Raw genomic sequence first — 21,718 nt, forward strand, 5'->3', positions numbered from 1 at the left:
TAGCAGCCTTGGTAGCCAGGCTGGAGAACTGCCTTAGCAGCCTTGGTAGCCAGGCTGGAGAACTGCCTTAGCAGCCTTGGTAGCCAGGCTGGAGAGCTGCCTTAGCAGCCTTGGTAGCCAGGCTGGAGAACTGCCTTAGCAGTAACGAGTTCTGGCTGCTCTGCTAGGACCTTGATTTGATTCCCAGGAACCATGTTTAGTTCCAGAGGATCCAACACCCTCTTCTGGCCTCTGTGGGCACTGTGTGCAAATGGTGCACAAATGTACATAAAATAAAAGTCTAAGGCAGAAAGAACCCACATATGCAATCCCTGAAGGTATCTTTCTCTTCTTCTTTATCTCCCTCCTTTCTCCTCCTCTCTGGGTAACTCTCCCACTACTCAATATAAATAAACACACGGAATCTTGCCTCTCATGGCCTCTGTGTTGTTAATCTTGAGAGAAAAACATCATCTGAAACTGTAGTTACTAAACTACTGACCTTTGAACTCAGGTTTAACACACAAGGTAGCTCTACGAGAAACACTGTTACAGCACAGTTCCTGTTTGACCCTTCCTTCAAATCCACTCAAGGTATGAGGCCCACCCGCCTCCTCAGAGCATCATTCAGACACCCCTGTTCCGACTGTCTCAGTGTGTCCATGGAGACACCTGGCAGGTGGGCACCTGTCCTGTTCTCTAATACGAGGGCAGACTGGATGGCTCTTCACTCAGCCCTAGTTGCCCATGAGGTATAAGGGTTGCATGTGGCATCCAGGTAGACACAGGGCATACTCCTTGTTCTCACTCACACTGAGAGGCAGCAAGACTCAGAGGGTGAAGGCCAGGCAGACCCTGGACCATGGTACACCATTAGATGTTAGAAGAATGTGGCAGTGATCTGATAAATCGCCATGTTGTTTTTAAAAAAAAAAAGGTACAGACTGTTTGACTAACACACTTGCCACAATCCCATCTCCATTTAATATCCTACACACCTCTACACCTTTGTGTCTGAATTAAGCAGAGGACTAGAGGACAACCATTAGCAGTTGTCAGTTCTGGAGAACAGGGGAAGACTACCATATCCCCCTGTGAATATCCTGCACTAGTTCAGCTTTTCCTCAAAGCACTTACTATCTTTGAAATTTAGAACAGCAAATATTTTTTAAAATGTAACTCTATATAGCATTTTGTTCAAGATTGTTGGTGAGACATGACTTCCCTACATAGCCTAGACTGGCCTCTAATTTACAAATCTCCTGCCTCCACCTCCTGGGAAGGCAGCAGGTCCCGCACGTGCCTGGATCTTCTTGCCATACAGGCGCTCCCGCAGCTCGCTGATCCGCTTATCCATCATGGCCACTTCCATGTTGCGCTTGTTCAAGAGCTCCTTCTGCTGCTGGAGCTTGGAATTCTGCTCCTGATTAAGCTGGTTACGAATCTGCAAAGCAGAAGATACGAATTAACAGGTGCATGAACTACATCCTGTTAGGTGTCCAGTAGGTGAAGCAGGAAGTGTTGTATCTCCTTCGGGCCAGTCTGCCCTGGCCACTCGCACAGCTGTGAGGGATTCACACTACATAAATGCAAACAACAAAGACTTTTCAAATTGTGTAACCTCCACAGAACAGACCGAGACACTCCAGAGAGCCCTGCTCACGAGCTCTCAGGAACTTCACGTGGAGATGCACACCTTTAATCCCAGCAGTCTGGAAGCAGAGGCAGGTGGCTGTCTGTGAGTTCCAAGCTACCCAAGCTACACAATGAGATACTGTCTCCCAATTAAAAAAAAATTAATAAAATAAAAAGAGTTCCTGATAGATAATTTGTTTGCTTTTTAAAACTTAGCAACAGACTTGGGAACTACCAGCAAGAGCCACGTGATAAAATGGCTGATGCTGAAGAGTCTCTGAGATCAATGGAAACACCAAGCTAAACTGACAATGAACGAGCCAGGGAAGGTAGCTCATGCCTGCAATCCTAACACTAGGGAGATGGAAGCAAGAGGATCTGGAATTTCAGGCTAGCCTTGGCTACATGCATACTAAGTTCAGGGCCTACACGGAACATATGAAATCCACTCGCAATAAACAAACAAATCCACCTTTACAGTCTGTAACCATTTCTGAATGCATTTGATTGATTTTGTTATATAAGCAACAGGCAGTGGTGGAACACACCTTTAATTCTAGCACTCGGGAGGCAGAGGCAGGTGGATCCCTATGAGTTAAAGTCCAGCCTGGTCTACAGAGAGAGTTCCTGGACAGCCAGGGAACACATAGAAACCCCATCTCAAAAAACAAGCAAACAACCCAGCCCTGCCCCTCAAAGATTTTGTTCTGTAAATCACTCAAACAGAAGTGACTGTAGGGCTCCCACTCTGACACTGCTGCCTGCCACACAGCAGAGGCTGATGTGAGGGTGCATCTCCGAGCATGGGTTCACAGGTTTGCGTGTGCTCATCATGAAAGCTCCACTTGTGAATGCACAAGTGAATGTGGACGTGTGATGGCCGGGCCATCTCTATAATGACCCTATGTTACAAATGCATAATAACTAATTCCAAAATTCATGGCTAGTGATAAATACATTTGCTGCAGTAAAATAGTCCCTTTATTAGGGTTATAGAATAATAGGGTCAGCAAGGATCAGCTTACATGACAACCTCAGATCTCCTGACTTAGTATTTTCTGTTTCTTGTTGGGCTGTTCTGACATAGTCTAGCTTATCTGATAGGCAGTTGTGGATGTAAGAGAAGAGACAATGACACTTTTTTATGTCTACTTTGGTGAATACTTAATTCTAAGTTTTGATTCCTGGCAAAGTAATCTACAAGCACAAAACTCTGCACCTTTTAATATTTATTGTGTTTTTCAACAACAAGACCCCCCCTTACCCCCCAGTTGTTACAGAAAACATAATTTATGGATAGAATGTTTCCCATGATTTTAATAAGTGGAGCACTTTCTAAAGGAAAACCTATATTTATATTAGTTAAAAGGTCAAATTCTTAGCCAGGCATGGTATCGCAGGCCTTTAGTCCCAGCAGAGGCAGAAGGCAGAGGCAGGTACATCTCTGAGTTCGAGGCTAGCCTGGTCTACAGATTGAGTTCCAGGACAGCCAGGTATACACAGAGAGACTCTGTTAAAAACAAATGAAAAGAAGGAAAGAAGGGAGGGAGGGAGAGAAGAAGGGAGGGGGAAGGGCAAAAGGGAGGAGGGAGGAAGAAAGTGACAAAAAGGGTCAAATTCTCACTTCCAGGGAGAGAAGGAAAGAGAAGGGAATGGAGGGAAGACAGAAGTGTGGCTTTGTGTTTGAATGTCTGCAGAGCGGCCCCCACCGTGAGCAGGCACAGCACAGGCGGCCAGCACAGAGGCAGCTTCTGTTTGCCTGAGGCCATGCTCTTCCAGCCCAGCTGAGTTTTTACGACAACACCAGGACAAACATCTTCAACCATTCATCCTCTTCTAGGTACAAGCAGGCCTCTCTGAGTCCTGGGAGCTGCCCTGCAGCCGCTCAATCAGAATCCAGGAGGCAACCCCAGGCCACTGAATGAGGAACTTCAACCACGGAAGTAACTGGAGGGTCACAGAGATAACCCTAAATTCCAAATATAGTACTTAAATTGCTGAGCTGTGATTGACATTTTATTACTGTTTTATTTTTGTGTAAGTGTGTGTTTATGAAGTTCATGCCATGTGTATACGTGTGTGTGTGTGTGTGTGTGTGTGTGTGTGTTCCTGAAGGCAAAGGAGTGCTGGGTGAACAGCATGTGCATTATGTGCGCATAGTGCCTGCAGAGCAGAAGAGGGCAGCAGTTCCCATGGTGGAGTTACACATGTTTGTGAACCACCATGTAGTGGTAGAAAGTGAACTTGGGTGTTCTGCAAAACCAGGAAGTGCTGAAGAGCTCTGAACAATTTCTCCAAGCCTGGGGGATGGAAATGTTGAAGGCTGAAATCTGACTGGTTTGTCTCCCTAAGTCAGTCCAAAGCCCTCGCTTGCACTAAGCACATAGGAGTGCAACCCTTGGAGGCATTTACATGCACACGAGGTCAGAACTACTATGCCGTTAGGGTCAGCGAGTCTGTTTCCAGGCTCTGAATACCCCGACATTTTACACAGAAAGTCAGAAGGAGACTATGTGCACTTAACCACCGCAGACCAGGCTCTTACCTGCAGCTCTTGGTAGAGTCGTTTCAACTCCACTGCTGCTGGCCCTGTCAACCTGCCATTGTATGACTGGAACCCATTCAGTTTTCCTTTCTTTAAATCTTCTAGTTGCTGACTCAGCTGATCAACTCGTAAGATTGCAGACTGGACCTCCTGCTTCTTCTCCTGGAACATGGCACTGAACCTTTCTATCTCAGCAGCTGCAATGACCAAAAAAGAAAACTGGTTATTTAAAGAACATACTCTGCCTTCATTTCTATTCTTACACTCAATTCTGGTATTATTTAGTGCTAGCCTTGGATTAAAGAGTATGCATAAAATAAAATAATAAAGATAAAGTATATGTATAACCCAAAACAGAGTTTTTTCCTCCCAAGAGCTAGGGATGAAGAAACTCTGTTAGGTTTGCTGTTCTGGCCTACCTGGCTGCAAAACACCACCAGGCTTTGACAGCCGTGGTGTGACTCCTCACAAGTCAGTGACTATGCTTCCGTTAGCTACTGAATAGTCCTTAGGGGCATCCATTCAAAAGCTAGTTTGGTCAAAGCACTTCAGATCCCAGAGAGCAAGATAAAAGCTTTGTTGTGAAGGTCTTACCCATTGCTGTAACATCAAACAGACAAACACAAACAGCCCAGAGTTCACAGAGAAGCAAGAGAAGTTCCTGTGCGACATCAGTGACTGGCTGCTGAGATGAGGCTACTGCATAGTCTCTGCCTCTCAGGGCTGGGATTACAGGCAGGCATGTGCCACCATACCTGGCAGTATGGTCATCTTAATGCATGGATGAAATTTACGTAGTTAAACAAAACCAGACTACTCATTATAGCCCCTGGAGAACCTCACACCAATCCATCACCCATAACAGAAAGGTCCAGAGCTATTCACAGACAAACCAAATGCCATACATATGCAAAAATCACCATAATTTATCAAAATTTTAAGTTTAAGGAGAAAGAATTACGAACCTCCTGATTAACCAATACACATAATATACATTCATCAAATTATTACTGTGCCCTATAAAAAACCCATAATTAAGTTTATATTTTAAAAAATCCAGGAAATTGAATTCAAATAATACCATCCTAGAACACACCCTCACTCAGATTGAGCTTTTCCAGAGAAGAATATATAATTAAAAACCCCAGTTAACCCAATGAGCTCTTTGCTGCAGGTGAGAGTTAAGGGTTAGAAATGCGCAGTGCCATTTGGGTTTGTGATCGGGACTGCCCTGACTTAGCCCGGGAGTGGGCTCAGGCCCGCATGCAGCACATACACAGATTGCCATTCATGATCTTGCTGTAGTCAACTTGTCCTCTCATGGCACGGATCTTCTTCAGCTTGTTTTCCTGGGCTTCAACTCGCTCTTTCAGTTTCTGAAGCTTTTCATTTTCAGAAACGGACTGCTGCTGGCGGCGCTCCTGTTGCTTTAGAAAATGTAAACGCTGTTCCTGATAAAGAATAAAAAATATTAGCTTTGCAAGTAGAAACTTAAGATTACTTTTCTACATTAAAACAAACAGACAAACTGAGTGCACCCTATAGCATCACCTATTAAAGAACACTGAAGGAATTCTGCACACACCAGACCACACAAAACTGACATTACTGGGTGTCCATATGTGTGAGACAATGTGAGTTTGGGGATTCTTAAGGCAGACCTGATTACATGCACTGATCTGCACATTCGGCTCATGCTGGTGCCTCTGCTGAAAGGTCACAGCAAGGAACTTCGGTCTGTTCCCGCACTTTCCTGTGCATGCCACAGTATCTGTCAAGTCCCACCAGCCTTGCTCCTGCTGTCTGCACAGGGCTCCCTCCCAAAGATCCCACGCTCAATTTCCTAAACATCAGAGTGTTCCACATGGAAAGAAGATCACTAGATGAGCCTCCAATCTGTACCTCACACTACTAGGCAGTCAAGGGACTGTTTGATTTCTTCATAGTTAAGTTAGTGCCTTTAAATTGTGAAACGTTTTCTAAAGAACAGGACAATCCTACAGGAAAATGCACATAGCTCTCCTCACCAGTTTTTCTCCTGTGATAACATGCCTTAAAAGTAAGTCAGCAGTAAGTGTGTGTGGTCCCATCTATGCACATAGGCTTACACACGAATCCACAGGCTTTACTCACCACATTAAGGTACATAAATTCATGCTCAAATATTTCAGATTAAACGTTAACTTGTTTATATTGTATAAAGACTATAAAGTTTTCGTCATTACATTTGTGTGTGTGTGTGTGTGTGTGCGTGTGCTCATGCATGCCATATCTGTGCAAGAGCCCAGAGGCTAGAAAAGGTGTCAGATCCTCTAGAGCTGAGTTACAGGCAGCCGTGAGCTATCTGATCCGGGGGCTGGGAGATGAATGTAGGCCTTCTGGAAAACAGCAATTACTCTTTCCTGCGGAGTTCTCTCTCCAGCTCTACAATACCGGTTTTTATTTTTAAACTCTTGACGTCCAGTAAACCTTGAGACAACTTTTTTTAAGTGCGTGAGTACTGAGTGCCTTGATGTGCAAGTGAAGGTTAGAGGATAACCCACAAGAACGGCTTCTTTCCTTCCACCATGTGAGTGCCAGTAATGGAGCTCAGATCATCAGGATGAGCTGTCTGTCTTCTTGGTCATCTTGTTAAAGATATATTTTCAAGACAAGTACAACCAATTCTCAGCTCCGTAAAAGCCGTCAGAACAGTGAACAAAGCATTCAGTAGGTGAAGATGACTAGAGTCGTCACTTGCTGACTGAGTAACTCTACAGAGATGACAGACGGGTCAGCCAGATGGATAAGGCACTGCTCCCAAGCCTGAGCCTGAGCTCCCCTCTCGGGTCCAGATGGTGGAAGGAGAGAACCAACTTTAAGAATCTGTCCTTTTCCCTACACCTATGCCATGGCACATGTGCCACCAACATCTAAACACACACATACAAAAAAACCAAACAAACTACAAAACAGAAGATAATAAGCCATGCTAGAATGTTCAGAGGCCCTTTTTTGTTTTTTGTTTTTCCTGAGACAGGGATTCTCTGTGTATCCTTGACCATCCTGAAATTCGATTTGTAGATCAAGCTAGCCTTGAACTCACAGAGATGCCTCTGCCTCTGCCTCTCTGCCTCTCTCTTTGCCTCTCTGCCTCTGCCTCTGCTTCTGCCTCTAAAATGCTGGGATTAAAGGCTGGCTGTTCGGGGGCTTTCTTTGAAGTGGATTCATACTGTTTTAAGACAGTATGAATAACCCTTAGGAGGGATGGGTTGTAGCTCTGATTTTTTTCTAGTTGATTATCAAGTATAACTAAACCATGACTTAGAAAAATCCCCAAACTCACTTTCAGGGTTTACCACAAAAGCAGGCTATGGGGTATATAATGGGCTCTAACATGCTTAATGTGGAAAAGCCTCTAGAATGCCCATTTGTTAACTGGCTATCACTGTTCCAGGCCCCACCAGAGCTTTCGTCAGATTGCCAGTCTCCTTTAGAATAGTAAATCCTACTACATGGCAGAGACCACACCCAGGGGTCTGTCCACATTCTGTCTGCCATTTGGTTAGATCAATCACTCACCATGCTGTAATGGCATGTGTACCAAAGAGCAAAGGCTCTGATGCAGCTCCAACATCAAGAAGATTCGGGCACATGTGCCACTACACAGTGCAGCACATAGACACTGCTCAGCACAGCCCCATCTCACCACCTGTGATGGTAGCCTTAACCTTAACAGCAAGTTGAATTACACAGTGTGAGTCAGGTTTCTTTTGAATGTACCTTGGCAACCAACATTTGCTGCTGATTTTCAATTTGCTGCTGCTGCCTGGCTGCCATATCTTGAAGTTCTGAGAGGGTAAGTTCAACACGTGGATTCCCAACCTGTAGGAACAAAAGTGCTCATGGTATGTCCCTCCTTCTGCAGAATTATCTTTCTCTAAGTGTCAGAATTCACACACAGCTAGATTTTAGAGAGGCTCACAAGGAATTAGAAGAACAAGACTTAGTTTTTTTCCTGATAAGAACTTCTCCTATGTGGTGACTACTTTTTTTTTTTTTTTTAAAAGATTTATTTATTTATATGTAAGTACACTGTAGCTGTCTTCAGACACTCGAGAAGAGGGAGTCAGATCTCGTTACGGATGGTTGTGAGCCACCATGTGGTTGCTGGGATTTGAACTCCTGACCTTCGGAAGAGCAGTCGGGTGCTCTTACCCACTGAGCCATCTCACCAGCCCGACTACTTTTATTAAAGGTAAATAACAAGTATACTTTTTTCTAAATACCATTTTTCTAATGCACAAATCTCAGATACTGTATTTAATAAAAGATTACATGACCATTTGCAGATGTGCATAAATGAAGTTCTGTTCTGAATAGGGATTTAACAGGTGTATTTGAGCAAATGGGGCTGGCAAACAGTTAAAGATACACAACCAAAAAAGTAAATATACTGATGACTCCTCCTCCCCCTACCCCACCCCCAAAATGCACTGTCACCTGCTCTAGAGAAATTGAAGTAGTAATAGAACCTAAAATGCAAATATTCATTAAAAACCTTCCATGTGGTCCACCTATTACCTAACAGTATGGTGCATATGGGTTGGACATAGAAAGAAGTGGAGCTGACAGCTGGCCGTATACCCTTCCCACACAAGCCGCAGAATGTCCATCAGCAGGTGCTAGGGCACTCCACCTTACAGATGGGAGAGCAAGCAGGAGCAGGCAGCATACAGCAATGCAGGCAGCCCGTGCTCTTAGCCCGTCACATAGAACACAACGCACTAAGCTCTGCCATGTGCAAGACGTATCCTCTCAGTCGTGCTCCATGCACTGTGCACATATCCTTCAAGTCCACACGCTGCGTATGTGAGGACTCTGGGAGAGGAGCCGTGGGAGAGGTAAGGACAGAGCAAAGGGGGCAGTTCATAAAAGCAGCAGAGTGCCATTCTAAAGGCCTGGTCTCTCGCTGGCCCTTCCCTTCTAACCCCTCAGATCCTCACTACCCACCTCCTACTTCTACATTTACACACACACACACACACACACACAGGATCCCTTTAAGTTCTGGCACTTTTTAACCTCTTACAATTGTTTTCCTAATTTTGGAATTTAATTTTATGTATATGGTGTTTTGCCTGTATCCCTCAGAGGCAAGAAGAGCTCCAGAGTTGTGAGCAGCCATGTGGGTGCTGGAATTGAATCTGGGTCCTCTGAAAGAACAGCTCTTAACTGCTGTGCCGTCTTTCCAGTTCCAGCCCACATTCTACCCGCTCTGCCTCTTCCTAAACTCTTACGATTATCTGAGCATACACTAAGCTCCGGGAACATAGACTCAGAGTCACATTCATATCTGAATATTATTCTTTTATCCAAAGATCCTAACGGAGCAATATGGAGCTAGTCCCCCTCCCCCCCCCTTTTTTTTTTTTTTGGTTTTTCGAGACAGGGTTTCTCTGTGTAGCCCTGGCTGTCCTGGAACTCACTTTGTAGACCAGGCTGGTCTTGAACTCAGAAATCTGCCTGCCTCTGCCTCCCAAGTGCTGGGATTAAAGGCGTGTGCCACCGCTGCTAGTCTCTTTTTAAAAAGAGATATTTTACATTAATTAATTAATCCTGACGCCATGGACAGTCAGGATAATTTAAAGAGGCAGCTCTTTCCTGCTCACATGTAGATGGAAGATGCTTTCCCCAAGCACCTTGCCTTCAAGCATCTTGCCAATCCTTAAAAATTAGGTTTTTTAAGCTGTCAAGTTATAGATACTTCCACTTTAACACAAACAAGTTCTACCAAAAATAAAGTCTCTCCTGTACAGGCTGCTGGAGGAGCAAAACCAGCAGCTTTACTTAGCTGCGCCCTATTGGCCCACACTACTGATTGCTACGGGCCATCAACTGCTTTCTGACGGGAGCTGAGGCCCGCTCTGTGGAGGGAGCTCATGCCTGCTGTTTTACGTTAGTCACAGGCCCTAGAGGACGAGCTAATCCTGCTGTCTTGCTGCTGGACATCCTGTGACCATCACCCTGCCTTCTAAACACGTGCTTTATGTTCGGAGGCCAGGGCTGCTGTGTGCTGAGTTATAATGGGCCCAATGCTGAGAACAAGTGACACCGGAATGCCTGGCTGTAAATTATGCCGCCCAGATCAAAGCTCAGGGACATCATGAACAGAGGAGCATAGACAGAGAGAGCTGAGGACAGAGGAGTGTCACCGGATCCTGACTCGGACACAGCATGCCTGCTGAGCTCCTGGCCTCACAGCGGGCTCTGATTACTTGTACAGGAGCTGCATGGGAGTGGCCTGTCTGTCTGCAGCCTGTCAGGGATGGGTGCGGGTTCACCAGACTACACAGTAACTACAGTAACTCTCCCTCAAGAGTCACTGACAGTTAATGGTTGCTGAGGCAGAGCCACCGCCCATATTCCTGAGGGACTATTAAGATTCCCTGGTAGTCTCACAGATAGGGAGATGGACCAAGTTAGAGAGTAAAGATGGTGAACTTCCTGTGGGTACTGACTATGGACTGGTCGGTCCTGCAAGTTCAAGATCAGATCTTTACCCCACAGCTATGGACCCATCAGCCTCTCTGTCATGGTTCAAACTCAACAACCTTAAATTGAGGAAGGAAGACCTCCTTCAGAGACCCTTACAACCCCCAGTCCTCCAGGAGAGACTGGGGGGGGTGTTCACCCCTTACAACCTTTCTTTTAGTGGTGTCTGCTGCCTGCTGTGTCTGAGAACTGCCATTACCCCTGCTGCCCCCTGCTGTGGTTGAGAATTTTCTCTTTTAATCTTTACCTGGCAGAGAAGGTGAACCCAATCAAGACCCCTAGACAGTAACAGGAACTGTCTCAAAAAAAGAGATTTAGTCTAAGCATTCAGTGTAGTGACCTCTAACTGTCCCCCGAGGCCTCTGATCACTCCTGCTCCCTCCTGCAACCTCTGGTACCAGTCTGATGCAGCTAAGTGCACACCCGCTGGTGACTCTGATGCAGCTAACTGCACCACAGCTTACTTTGGAACCTTGCTCTACTTCTGCTGGATTAAAAACACCAGAAGAGAGCATTGGATTCCATTACAGAAGGTTGTGAGCCACCATGTGGTTGTTGGGAATTGAACTCAGAACCTCTGGAAGAACAGTCAGTGTTCTTAACCACTGAGCCATCTCACCAGCCCTCTGTTATATTTTTAATACAAATGCTTTTTTGTTTATATTTCTTTCTCTAAAACAGCCTGTGAAATCTCAGCAGAAGTTTAAAAGTTACCTTCACTAAACATCTGTGTTACGTGTCTGCAAAGCTAAAACAAACAACACAGGATTGGTTTAAAAAGAATAAGTTCAGAAATTCTACATTTGACCGGTAATCCCAACAGCCTCTGAGTAATTCTTTCTTTTTTTTTAAGATTTATTTATTATTATATGTAAGTACACTGTAGTTGCCTTCAGACACACCAGAAGAGGGCATCAGATCTCATTACAGATGGTTGTGAGCCACCACGTGGTTGCTGGGATTTGAACTCAGGCTCTTCAGAAGAACAGTTGGTGCTCTTAACCACTGAGCCAGCTCTCCAGCCCGGAGTAATTCTTTAAATTGTACATTTTATACATTTTTTTTTTCTGTATGGATAGTTCACAACAAAAAAGAAACAAAAAGAGGAGCTGAAGAGATGGCTGAGAAATTGTAAGCACTTGTTCTTGCAGAAGACCTGGATTTAGTTCCTAACACTCACATGGTGGCTCACCACTGTCTATAACTCTGGGTCAGGGGATCTGAGGCCCTCTTCTGGCCTCCATGCATGCAAAACACTCATTCGCATAAAACAAGCAAGCAAACAAGTATGTAAGGAGAGAGAATGTGAGCTAGCCAGTGCCAGGCACAGTGAGGGTACCTATAAACCCAGCAGACAGACCTCTATGAGTCATTCTAGGATATCCAGGGCCACAGAAACGACTCTGCTGCAAAAACCCAGTGAATGTTGATTCTAATGAGAACCATAAGCAAAGGACCAGGGCAAGGGACTGTTTCCAAGATCATAGCTGATAGGACACCCAGAGCCACAGTCATGGTAACCATCTAAATACAAGATCAAACATATTTATTTTAAATTTCTAATTAGTTTATATAAATTTCTAATTATTTTATGCATATGGGTGTTTTTCCATTCGAAAAGCTTCTCTGAGCAAAGAGAGCAATCAGCAGAAGGCAGAGCCTTGGGCAACAAAAGGAACACAAAGCTCGCATCTGCCCTCAGGCTTTGCCTGTCATGGCTCTGGCCTCTAGCAGCTGCTGCAGCCACTCACACAGAGACCGGCTTCTCTCTCAAGAGCAGAATGTGGTTTATATGGCAGACTGACATGAGTTCCAAGCTGCCAAATGCTCTTCAGATTACAGCATCCACATCCCACCCAGCAATGCATCCGGATCCCTGCCTCCTCTCCATACCAGATCAAGCTTGCTATGTGTACCTATTAGCAGCGGATGTTCGAATGATTTTGTTTGTATTTTCCTGAACATTGATGATGTTGAACCCAATTTTCCATGTACTTAACCAGGCATTCATGGATCTCCTTTGGTGAACCCATGCCCAATTCTTAAGAACTGGGTTATTTCCCCAAACCAATGTCTCTATTAAAGAATGCAGAATACAACACAAAGCAAAAGCCATTTAAGAGCGAGGAAGAACAAAACAAGATAGGTAGCTGATCAAGATCCAACAGGAAAAAGGGAATGAGATGTCACTACACCCCAAATCCACTGAGTGAACGTAGAGAGCTTCCTGAGATCATACAATACCCATACAAAGCAGGTGTAAAAGGAGACGACACTGTACAGGAAGGAGCAGCTGGGGACCAGATGCACTGAGCAAAGCCTGAGCCGGAGGTGACCCTGGATGGCATCCCAGGCAGAGGTGTGGCATAAACTGCTGGCAAGGAGATGAAATAACAGGTATCCACCCACACCCACAGCAAGGATCGCAGACTAGATCATGACCTAAATATGGGCTACACTTGTACCAGTTAGAAGAAACAGAATTGACTGGCCTTGTGGAGGTGGCTTTTTCAGCAAAGCTGGACTAAGGACAGCCAGGACTCTAGCAAGGACCATGCTTTTCCATACACTGTGTCCTTTCAGAGTAGTGAGTCACGCTGGTGAGCACTCGTACTCAATCAAAGAGCCCACAATCCTTAGAGCCGCACACAAGGCACACAGAGTAACCCAGTCTTTATAGCAGTCACCCACCACCGACCAGCCTGTCCCACTGACTTGCAGGCTGTGGAGCAGCTAATGGGCGTGACTCACGTCCAGCATACTGTCTTACTCCAACCACACCCTTTCTCCCTCACAGCTGCTACCTGATCTCTTTCTTGTCTCAGCTCACAGCAGAGCATTAAGATACAATTGCTCCATCCGGAACCCAGACATTGTGGGGAAGATATTTCTAACATCTTGTTAATTTAAAAATGCACGTATACGTGCTTTGGAGACAATGAAGTGCTTCACCAGGCAGTGTAGCACAGGCTTAAAAGGCAGGGATGCATGCTATAAAGCTGCTGGTACAGGAACAGTCACATAGGAATGTCTTAGATCCCACGACATACAACCCATCTTTGATGTGATGCTTGCAGCAATTAGTTCTCTCGACAGCATCTCAGACTTTCTTCTAACTACAAGCTCTTTAAAAGGAACAAACACACTTTATAAAAGTTATTTTATTTTATGTGTCTGTCTCGTCTGCCTGTATGTCTGTGCACCACATGGATGCAGTTGCCTCAGAAGCCAGAAGAGAGTGGTGGATGCCCTGGAACTGGAGTCACAGATGGTTGTCAGCCTCCGTGTGGGTGGTGGGAATTGAACCTGGATACTATGGAAAAGCAGTCAGTGTTCTTAGCTGCTGAGCCATTTCTCCAGCTCCATAAACACATTTTTAATTTTAATTTCACGTCCAAATTTTTTTGCTCTTAACATAAATAATTTTATCAAGGAAGAAAACATCACAGACCTATAAATACTAGCCTTCTCCCTTTATTACACATTAAGAATATTTTTCCATCTACCATTCATTTTCATTACCATCCCTGAAGCTCAGATCATAGTGTATCTTAGAACTCAAAAGGATTTTCAACAGGTAAGGACACTAGCCACCAAGACTGACAGCCAGCCTGAGTTCAATCCTGAAATACATATGGTTGTTGTCCTCTGGCCTCCACATATTCTTATAGCACGCGCACACACACACACGCACACACACGCACACGCGCGCGCGCACACACACACACACAAAGGATTTTCAAAACTATGCTGTTAATTTTGAATTCTTACTGTGATGTATGCCTGTGTCCTGGAGGTTATGTTGCTGGTACTGGAACAGTCACATAAGGAATGTTTTAGATCCCACTACATTTACATAACCACAAATTCCACCGAGCATCTATCTATCCATCCAGTTATCCATCTATCTATTTTGAGACAGTCTCACTGTATAGCCCAAGGTATCTTAGAGCTTCACTACGTAGCCAAGGATGAGCTTGAACTCAAGCAATCAGGAAATCTCAGAGTAAGAGATGCCAGATGTGATACAGACTGCAATACCAGTGCTCAGGAGGTGGAGACAGGAGGAGCAGGAGGTGAAGATCACTCTTGGTTACATGGCAAGTTTAAGGTACACCTGGGATACAGTGAGGCCTTGTCACAAAAGTAGGGTAAGGATCAGTGAGTGAGTGAGTGAATGAGTGAGAGAGAGACAGAGACAGACAGACAGAGAGAGACAAGAGACACAGAGAAACAGACAGACAGACAGACAGACACACACACACACAGACTGACTTCCTGAAACAGTTAAGAGGTCTCTGCATAACTCCTCCAGATTTAGAATGAAAAAATTGTCAGATGAGGACTGTGAAATGATCATTAGAGACTGGAGTGTAAGGAACAGGAACACCTTAACAGCAGTACATCCATGAGTGGCAAAAGGAAATATGACACTGAAACCAAATGGAAAAAATGATGGGGCATGGAAGATGGCTTGGTGGATACAGCACTTGCCCCAAAGTGTGAGACCTAAGTCTGAACCCTCAGACCCACCCAAAAGCTAGCCTACCTAGAGCTTAGCTGTGACCCCTGGGCTGCCTACAGAGAGGTAAGAGGCAGCAACAAGAGAACCCTGGGAAGCTAGCAGGCTGCTCTGCTGTGTGCAGAGAGGACAACAAACAGTAAAGACCAACACCCACAGCATCTTTTGACCTGTCCTCAACACAGACAAATACTTCTATGTACACTGCACACACACCATGTATTTACACCACATTTTGTAATAACAAACTAGAAATCTGTCTCTGTGATTGTCTGAGTGAGTATGACTCCCCCATAGCCTCACTTATTTGAATGCTTGGTCCCTATAGCTGGTGAATGTTTTGGGAAGGATTAGGAGGTGTGGTCTTGTGGAAGGAGGTGTGGCCTTGTTAGAGAAGTATGCCACTGGGGGTGGGCTTTAGGGTTTTAAAAGCCACTGCTAGGCGCAGTCTTATTCTCTGCCTCTACTTTGTGGAACCAGGAAGCAAGCTCTTAGCTTGTGCTCCAGCCACATGCCTCTCTGCTGCTCCCGTGCTCCCTACCATGATGGCCATGGACATCCTCTAAAACTGTAAGCAAGCCTTCAAATAAATACTTTATGTGAAGTATTGCCTTCATTACGATGTCTCTTCACAACAGAAAAGCAACTAAGACAGGTTCTATGGTAGCTATCTATAAAACTTAACAATTATTATTGAGTTATTTCCTCGCTCCCTCTCTCCTCACCTCTGCCTTTGTCTCAAACTCACAGGGAGCCACCTGTTTCTGCCTCTCAACAGCTGTATCTAAAGAGGTGTACCACCATGCCTGGCTTCTCTCTCTCTCAAGACAGGCTCTCATCTATCTCAGATGGCTTTGGACTCACAGTACAGTCAAGGGTGATCTTGAACTACTAACCCTCCTGTCTTTCCCTCCTTACTGCTGAAGTTGCAGGCTCGTATGGTAGTAGAGATGGAACACAGAACTTCATACATCCTAGGCAAATACTCTTTTTTTTTTTAATATTTTTTATTAGGTATTTTCTTCATTTACACTAGGCAAATACTCTTAACAACTGAATGATAGCCTAGAACACTCTATAGACAAAATCTAAAATCCTATCTACTTAGAATTAGATACAACTATATAGAAATAGTCAATCTTGACTCTATAAGCTATATACGGCTTAAAATTTAGAAAGAGGGAGACGAGGAAGAGTGGGAGGCTAGCATCCTTCTTTTACAAAGATGACGGTCATGTGATTCAAAGAAGTTCAAAGAAGCAGAGGTTTGGGTCTGGAGCAATGGCTCATCAATTAAGAGCACGTGCTGCTCTTGTACAGGACCTGACAGCCAACAATTGTCTGAAACTTCAGTTTCAGGGGACCCAGAGCTCTCTTCTGGCTTCCATGGGCACTGCTCATGCACGTGGTGTACATATATGGATACATACATGCAGGCAAATCACATAATAACATTAACAGTTTCAGGAGGAGGAAGAGCAGCAGCTTAATCTGTTAGAGCTCCCTTACCCAAAAGCTCAAAACCCAGTACTTTTTAGAGTTCTAGCATTACTTTCGGACATTCACCAATCAACGAAGCCTATCAAGTATTTCCAATCTGAAAAGCTGTGAGATCTGAAACCCTATGAATAAGCGTTCCTCAACCTGTGCATTCACAGAGGTAAACCAACAAATGTCAGCAGCCAGCTGGGAGGGGAGAGGCAACTGTAGCCAATGCACAAGTCATGCTACAGTGCAGAGCCAGGCTCCCTCCAGCCTTCTTATCAGCACCTAACAAGGCCACACATACACTTGCCCAAGGTTAAATGTCCAGTTAGTTTCAGAGCGGAAAGAAATAAACCAATCCTCTACTCATAAAATTATTATTTTTTAAGATTTATTTATTATTATATCTAAGTATACTCTAGCTGTCTTCAGACACGCCAGAAGAGGGCGTCAGATCTCATTACAGATGGTTGTGAACCACCACGTGGTTGCTGGGATTTGAACTCAGGACCTTCGAAAGAGCAGTCGGTGCTCTTAACCACTGAGCCATCTCTCCAGCCCTCATAAAATTATTTGAAAAAGTTGTAACTAAAATTTCCAAAAGAGATCAGGCTTAAAATTTTCTTATCCCCGTGTTCTCTCCATGCACATAGTATTCCTAAACAGGAAGTCTTCATGTGACTTAACCGCAACATGGAGCCTCCTGCCCAATGCTACAGAGAGATGCTGGAGCCTGTTCTCTCCCTTCCACAGCTCAGACATGCTCACCCTCCGCCCACTCAGACCCTCAACCCTGCAGAGATGGAGCCAGTGCTCTGCCCAGTTCTTTGACTCAGTGCTGGGAATGTAGACAGGCAGCCCCTGTGCTCCCTGACCACTCAGCCCAGCCTCCTTGGAAAGTTCCAGGCCGGTTAGAGACCTCAAAAAACAAGGTGGGCAGGTCCTGAGACGCAGCACTGCAGTTGTCCTCTGACCTCTATGGGCTCACAAACACAAGTACCTGCATTAACACGTGACCAGTACCCACACAAATAAAAACATTCAATTTAATTCGCATGACTTACCCCATTTTCAGTGCGCTTTTCTCCAGGTACATTTACTACACTCCTCTGAGTTCTCTGCTCCTGGGTCTGACGGGCACCTAAAGAGATGAGAGGATAAAACCCATGCTGTAGTTCGTCCACAGTTAACTGGATTAGAAACACCACAAACCCACCTGTGTGTGTATATGAAGGGGTCTCCAGGAAGGTTTAACTAACATGGGAAGGCCCTGCCTGAATGCGTGCAGCACTGTGCCGTGGTCTGGGTTTCCGGACTGAATGAAATGGAGGAGGCGAGCTAGCACCAGCACAAATGCTCTGCTTCCTGAGGGTGAGCAATGCCTCGTTCCAGACACCACAGCCTGAAAGGCGCTCCTACCATGCCCTTCCCACCGTGAGGGACAGTTGTCTTTTTAAACTGTAAGCCAAAAGAAACTGTCAGCCATCTTTTTAAATTTTTATTTTCTATTTTTGAGAGTTTCATGCATGAGTACTGAACTTATTTCTAGATTTTAAAAAATCATCATTATTGTTGTTTTGTTTTTTGAGACGACGAGGTCTTGCTATATTATACAGCCTTGGCTGGTTGGAACTTGCTATGTAGACTCATAGAGGTCCTCCTCTCTGCCTTTGCTTTCTAAGTGCTGGGATTAGAAGTGTGTGCCATCACATGTGACTATTTCTAGCTGTACGTGTAAGTGTCTGTGTGTGGGTTGTGCAATGAGGGCAGTACTCATGGAGGTCACAAGAGGGTGTACTTGGAACTGGGGTTACAAGGCAGCTGTTGGCTGGGTGCTGGGAACTGAACTCAGGTCCCTGTAGAAGCAGTGTGTGCTCTGAACTACTGAGATGACTCTCCAGTTCCCAAAATTTACTTTTTGTTTAAAAAATTTTTTTTTTTTTAGTTTTCAAAACATTTTTTTAATGTGTAAAGTGGAAAGATTTTATGTGTGATACCAGATAAGAAACCATATTTACATCTGCCAGCCACCCGGAAAACATCAGTACTACTGATTCACATACTCATTCTGAATTAAAGGAAGATGGCTGTGACTGCACTTTCTAATATACTCTACAATGATTAGAATTAGCATGTTCTCTTAAACTTCTGTATTGAACCACAAATAACTAGGTGTAGTTTATTCACTGGAACTAGATCTGAAGAAGCTTACAAACTTCCCAGTCACCTCCCATCTTTGCTGTTCCCTCTGCCTCCCTCCATCACCATGCTGGCTTCCTCTCATCCTCCACACCCTTTCCAGGGGAATCTCGAGGCAGGTATGTCTGTCTGTCCCCTTGAAAGAACATGGACAAGCCCAATTCCCTCAACTCCATTCTGTCCTCTTGAAATGTGTTTTGTTTTGGCAGAATAAATAAAAATACTAGTAGGATTCTGAGAACCTAAATCCTGGCTTCCTTGCATCATAAATGACAGACAATTCTGTTCTATGCTCTGTGGATATCCATTTTAGCTGCAAGACTTTGTATTTACCTGGCCTTTTGTCATTTATCTTCACTGTTGTCCTGGAATTTACATAAGGCAGGTATATTTGTATAGAAATTCAATTTCAGAGAGGTCAAACAATATGGCCAAGAACCCACAGGTATACCATGCCAGAATGAGCCGAACTCATGTCACCTCATCTGAGACTCTATTACTGGAATGTGCTATGCTCCAGAGTTTAAGTAACTTTCAAGTCCCCTCAGGGATTTATTTTATCCTTCTACTGGCTATTTTTTTTCCTAGAATGAAAACAGGTATAAACGTTGGTTATCAAATTGGATCCTCTTAATTTTAGCTGTTCATTCATATTTCTCTCATTTCTAAATTTAAAGGAAGTTATTTGTTCAATAGTCTTAAGTATTGCCTCTCAGAAAACTTTTCAAGTTACCTATTTCTATTTGTCAAAAGACAGACAGCTAGCATGTCTCAGACACCACTAATTCTTCTAAAAAGTTATTTCAAATTTAAAACATTTAAAAACCCTCATGGATTTTTAATCTCTAGAGTAGTAATATACATTTTTCTTCCTTCACACTCAGTTTCCTCTCTCCTCATTGGGAAATACAGTCGCTGTGTCCCTTGCTGATTACCTGTCCCTAAGACAATGCCAGTCTTACAGGGGTCAGGGGCTCTTGTTTTCAGTGTCTCCTACAAAGAAGAAACCATCCTAAACTGGAGAGTGAAACTTAATATTGAATCATTTGGGCCACATGATCAATACTGCAAACATATACCCAGGAACTACATGTATGTAATTAAAAAAATATATATATGTACAATCCTGAAGAGGTCAAAGTGCTCTCAACGTTATGGCCCTCAATTCACAGTAACTTGTATAATTTAATACACAAAACCAAGGGCACGGAGCTTGGGGGGCACACAGGAAACTTCTGTGATTTTCTTCCTTTTGACTGTATTGCTTTCCTGTCTTCCGGAGGAAAGATTTTGATTTCAGAAGTAATGAAATACTTGAGAAGGGGCTGTGCATCCTTCAGTTCTGAATGGTATTCCTGGGTGATCTTCTCAGCAGTCCATGTTCCTGGAGAGAGTTTATGGTTACTGAGTTTATGGTCAATGCTTCTACAACAGTGATCTTGCCTTTGAGAATGTCCATGATATTCTTATCAAAGTGATCTCCTATCGGCAGTCTGAATTCCTTTGGTTCTTGCTGTGGTTCAACATCTTTTACCAGCAAGGAAGGCTCTGAATCTTTCAAACGGACATATACATCTCAGCAATGACAGCAGCTTATCTTTTCTAGAAACTTCTTCAATTTCTGGATACTGACTCAGGTGCTCCTGCGGGTGGAAGGGTGCTTGGGTGCCATAGAGGGCTTCCTCTGGCTGACCTCCCGCTCCACTCACTACTCCATGCTGAAGTTCCTGAAGGCACAGGTCATGCAAGTCCCCATCACTACATCATGATGCCCTGAGTTCACTACACACGTGGGTTGACACCGGCACGAGTGACCTCTGTGCTCAAAACATTTTTTATTCGATATGTTTACCCGAGTGTTCACAGAGTCCAGAGCAGGGCACTGGATTCCCTTGCAGCTGGATTTTCTGATGATTATGAGCCGCCTGATCTTCATTCTGGGAACTGAATTCAGGTCCTCTGGAAGAGGAGCTGTTGCGTCATCTCTTTGGTGCTCAGCTATTTCTTTTCCTCACAGAAATGAGAAAAAACAACAAATACAACTACAACCCTTCAATTTTTCACTTATTTGCATATTTATTGAGAATACGTATAAAACTGGGGGCTGGAGAGACTGCTCAGTGGTTGGGAGCACTGACCGTTCTTCCAAAGGTCATGAGTTCAATTCCCAGCAACCACATGGTGGTTCACAACCATCTGTAACGGGATTCTATGCCCTCTTCTGGTGTGTCTGAAGAGAGTGACAGTGTACTCATATAAATTAAATAAAAATCTTTAAAAAAATTAAGTATAAAAATACCAGGCCAAGAAATCCAGGAATTAGTACAGTAAAAATGTTCTGCAATCAGTCTTTTCATGTGTTGCTTTATGTATTTTAATTTCTCTCTCTCTCTCTCTCTAGCATGAAATCGACTTGTTATCAAAAGTGTTTTAACTGGGGCTGGAGAGACGGCTCTGTGCTTATGAGCACTGGCTGTTCTGGAGACGTTAGGTTTAATTCCCCAACACCTACATGGTAGCTCATAGCCCTCTGTAACTACAAGTCCCAGGGGATCTACACTCTAGAAAGCACCAACATGTATGTGGTGCACAGACGTACATGCAGGCAAAATATCCACACACATAAATAAGCAAGTAAATAAATAAACAAACAAAATATAAAAACAAACAAACAAGCAAACAGTGTTTTAACTACCAGACATGGTGTACCTGCCTTTAAGTTCAATAGGCAGAGGCAGAGAGGCAGAGAGGCAGAGAGGCAGAGAGGCAGAGAGGCAGAGAGGCAGAGAGGCAGAGAGAGAGGCAGAGGCAGAGAGGCA

The 21,718-nt window shown here is 44.3% G+C and overlaps 1 protein-coding gene and 1 pseudogene across 3 annotated transcripts in view; both read right to left on the bottom strand.

The window, feature by feature from the left end:
• Ppp1r13b (protein phosphatase 1 regulatory subunit 13B) overlaps nucleotides 1-21,718 on the bottom strand; it is an 80,348-nt gene that overhangs the window by 11,598 nt on the left and 47,032 nt on the right. For all 3 annotated transcript variants that reach the window (XM_029484499.1, XM_029484500.1, XM_021179433.2), the window contains exons 4-8: nucleotides 17,765-17,841; nucleotides 7,922-8,023; nucleotides 5,436-5,610; nucleotides 4,160-4,356; nucleotides 1,283-1,423 (exon numbers count right to left, since the gene is read on the bottom strand). In XM_029484499.1, the coding sequence (XP_029340359.1) occupies nucleotides 1,283-1,423; nucleotides 4,160-4,356; nucleotides 5,436-5,610; nucleotides 7,922-8,023; nucleotides 17,765-17,841 (692 nt within the window). The remainder of the gene's footprint in view (nucleotides 1-1,282; nucleotides 1,424-4,159; nucleotides 4,357-5,435; nucleotides 5,611-7,921; nucleotides 8,024-17,764; nucleotides 17,842-21,718) is intronic.
• On the bottom strand, nucleotides 20,066-20,655 carry LOC110307276 (annotated as a pseudogene).

Source organism: Mus caroli, chromosome 12, assembly GCF_900094665.2.
Source record: "Mus caroli chromosome 12, CAROLI_EIJ_v1.1, whole genome shotgun sequence".
Classification (NCBI taxonomy): Eukaryota; Metazoa; Chordata; class Mammalia; order Rodentia; family Muridae; genus Mus; species Mus caroli.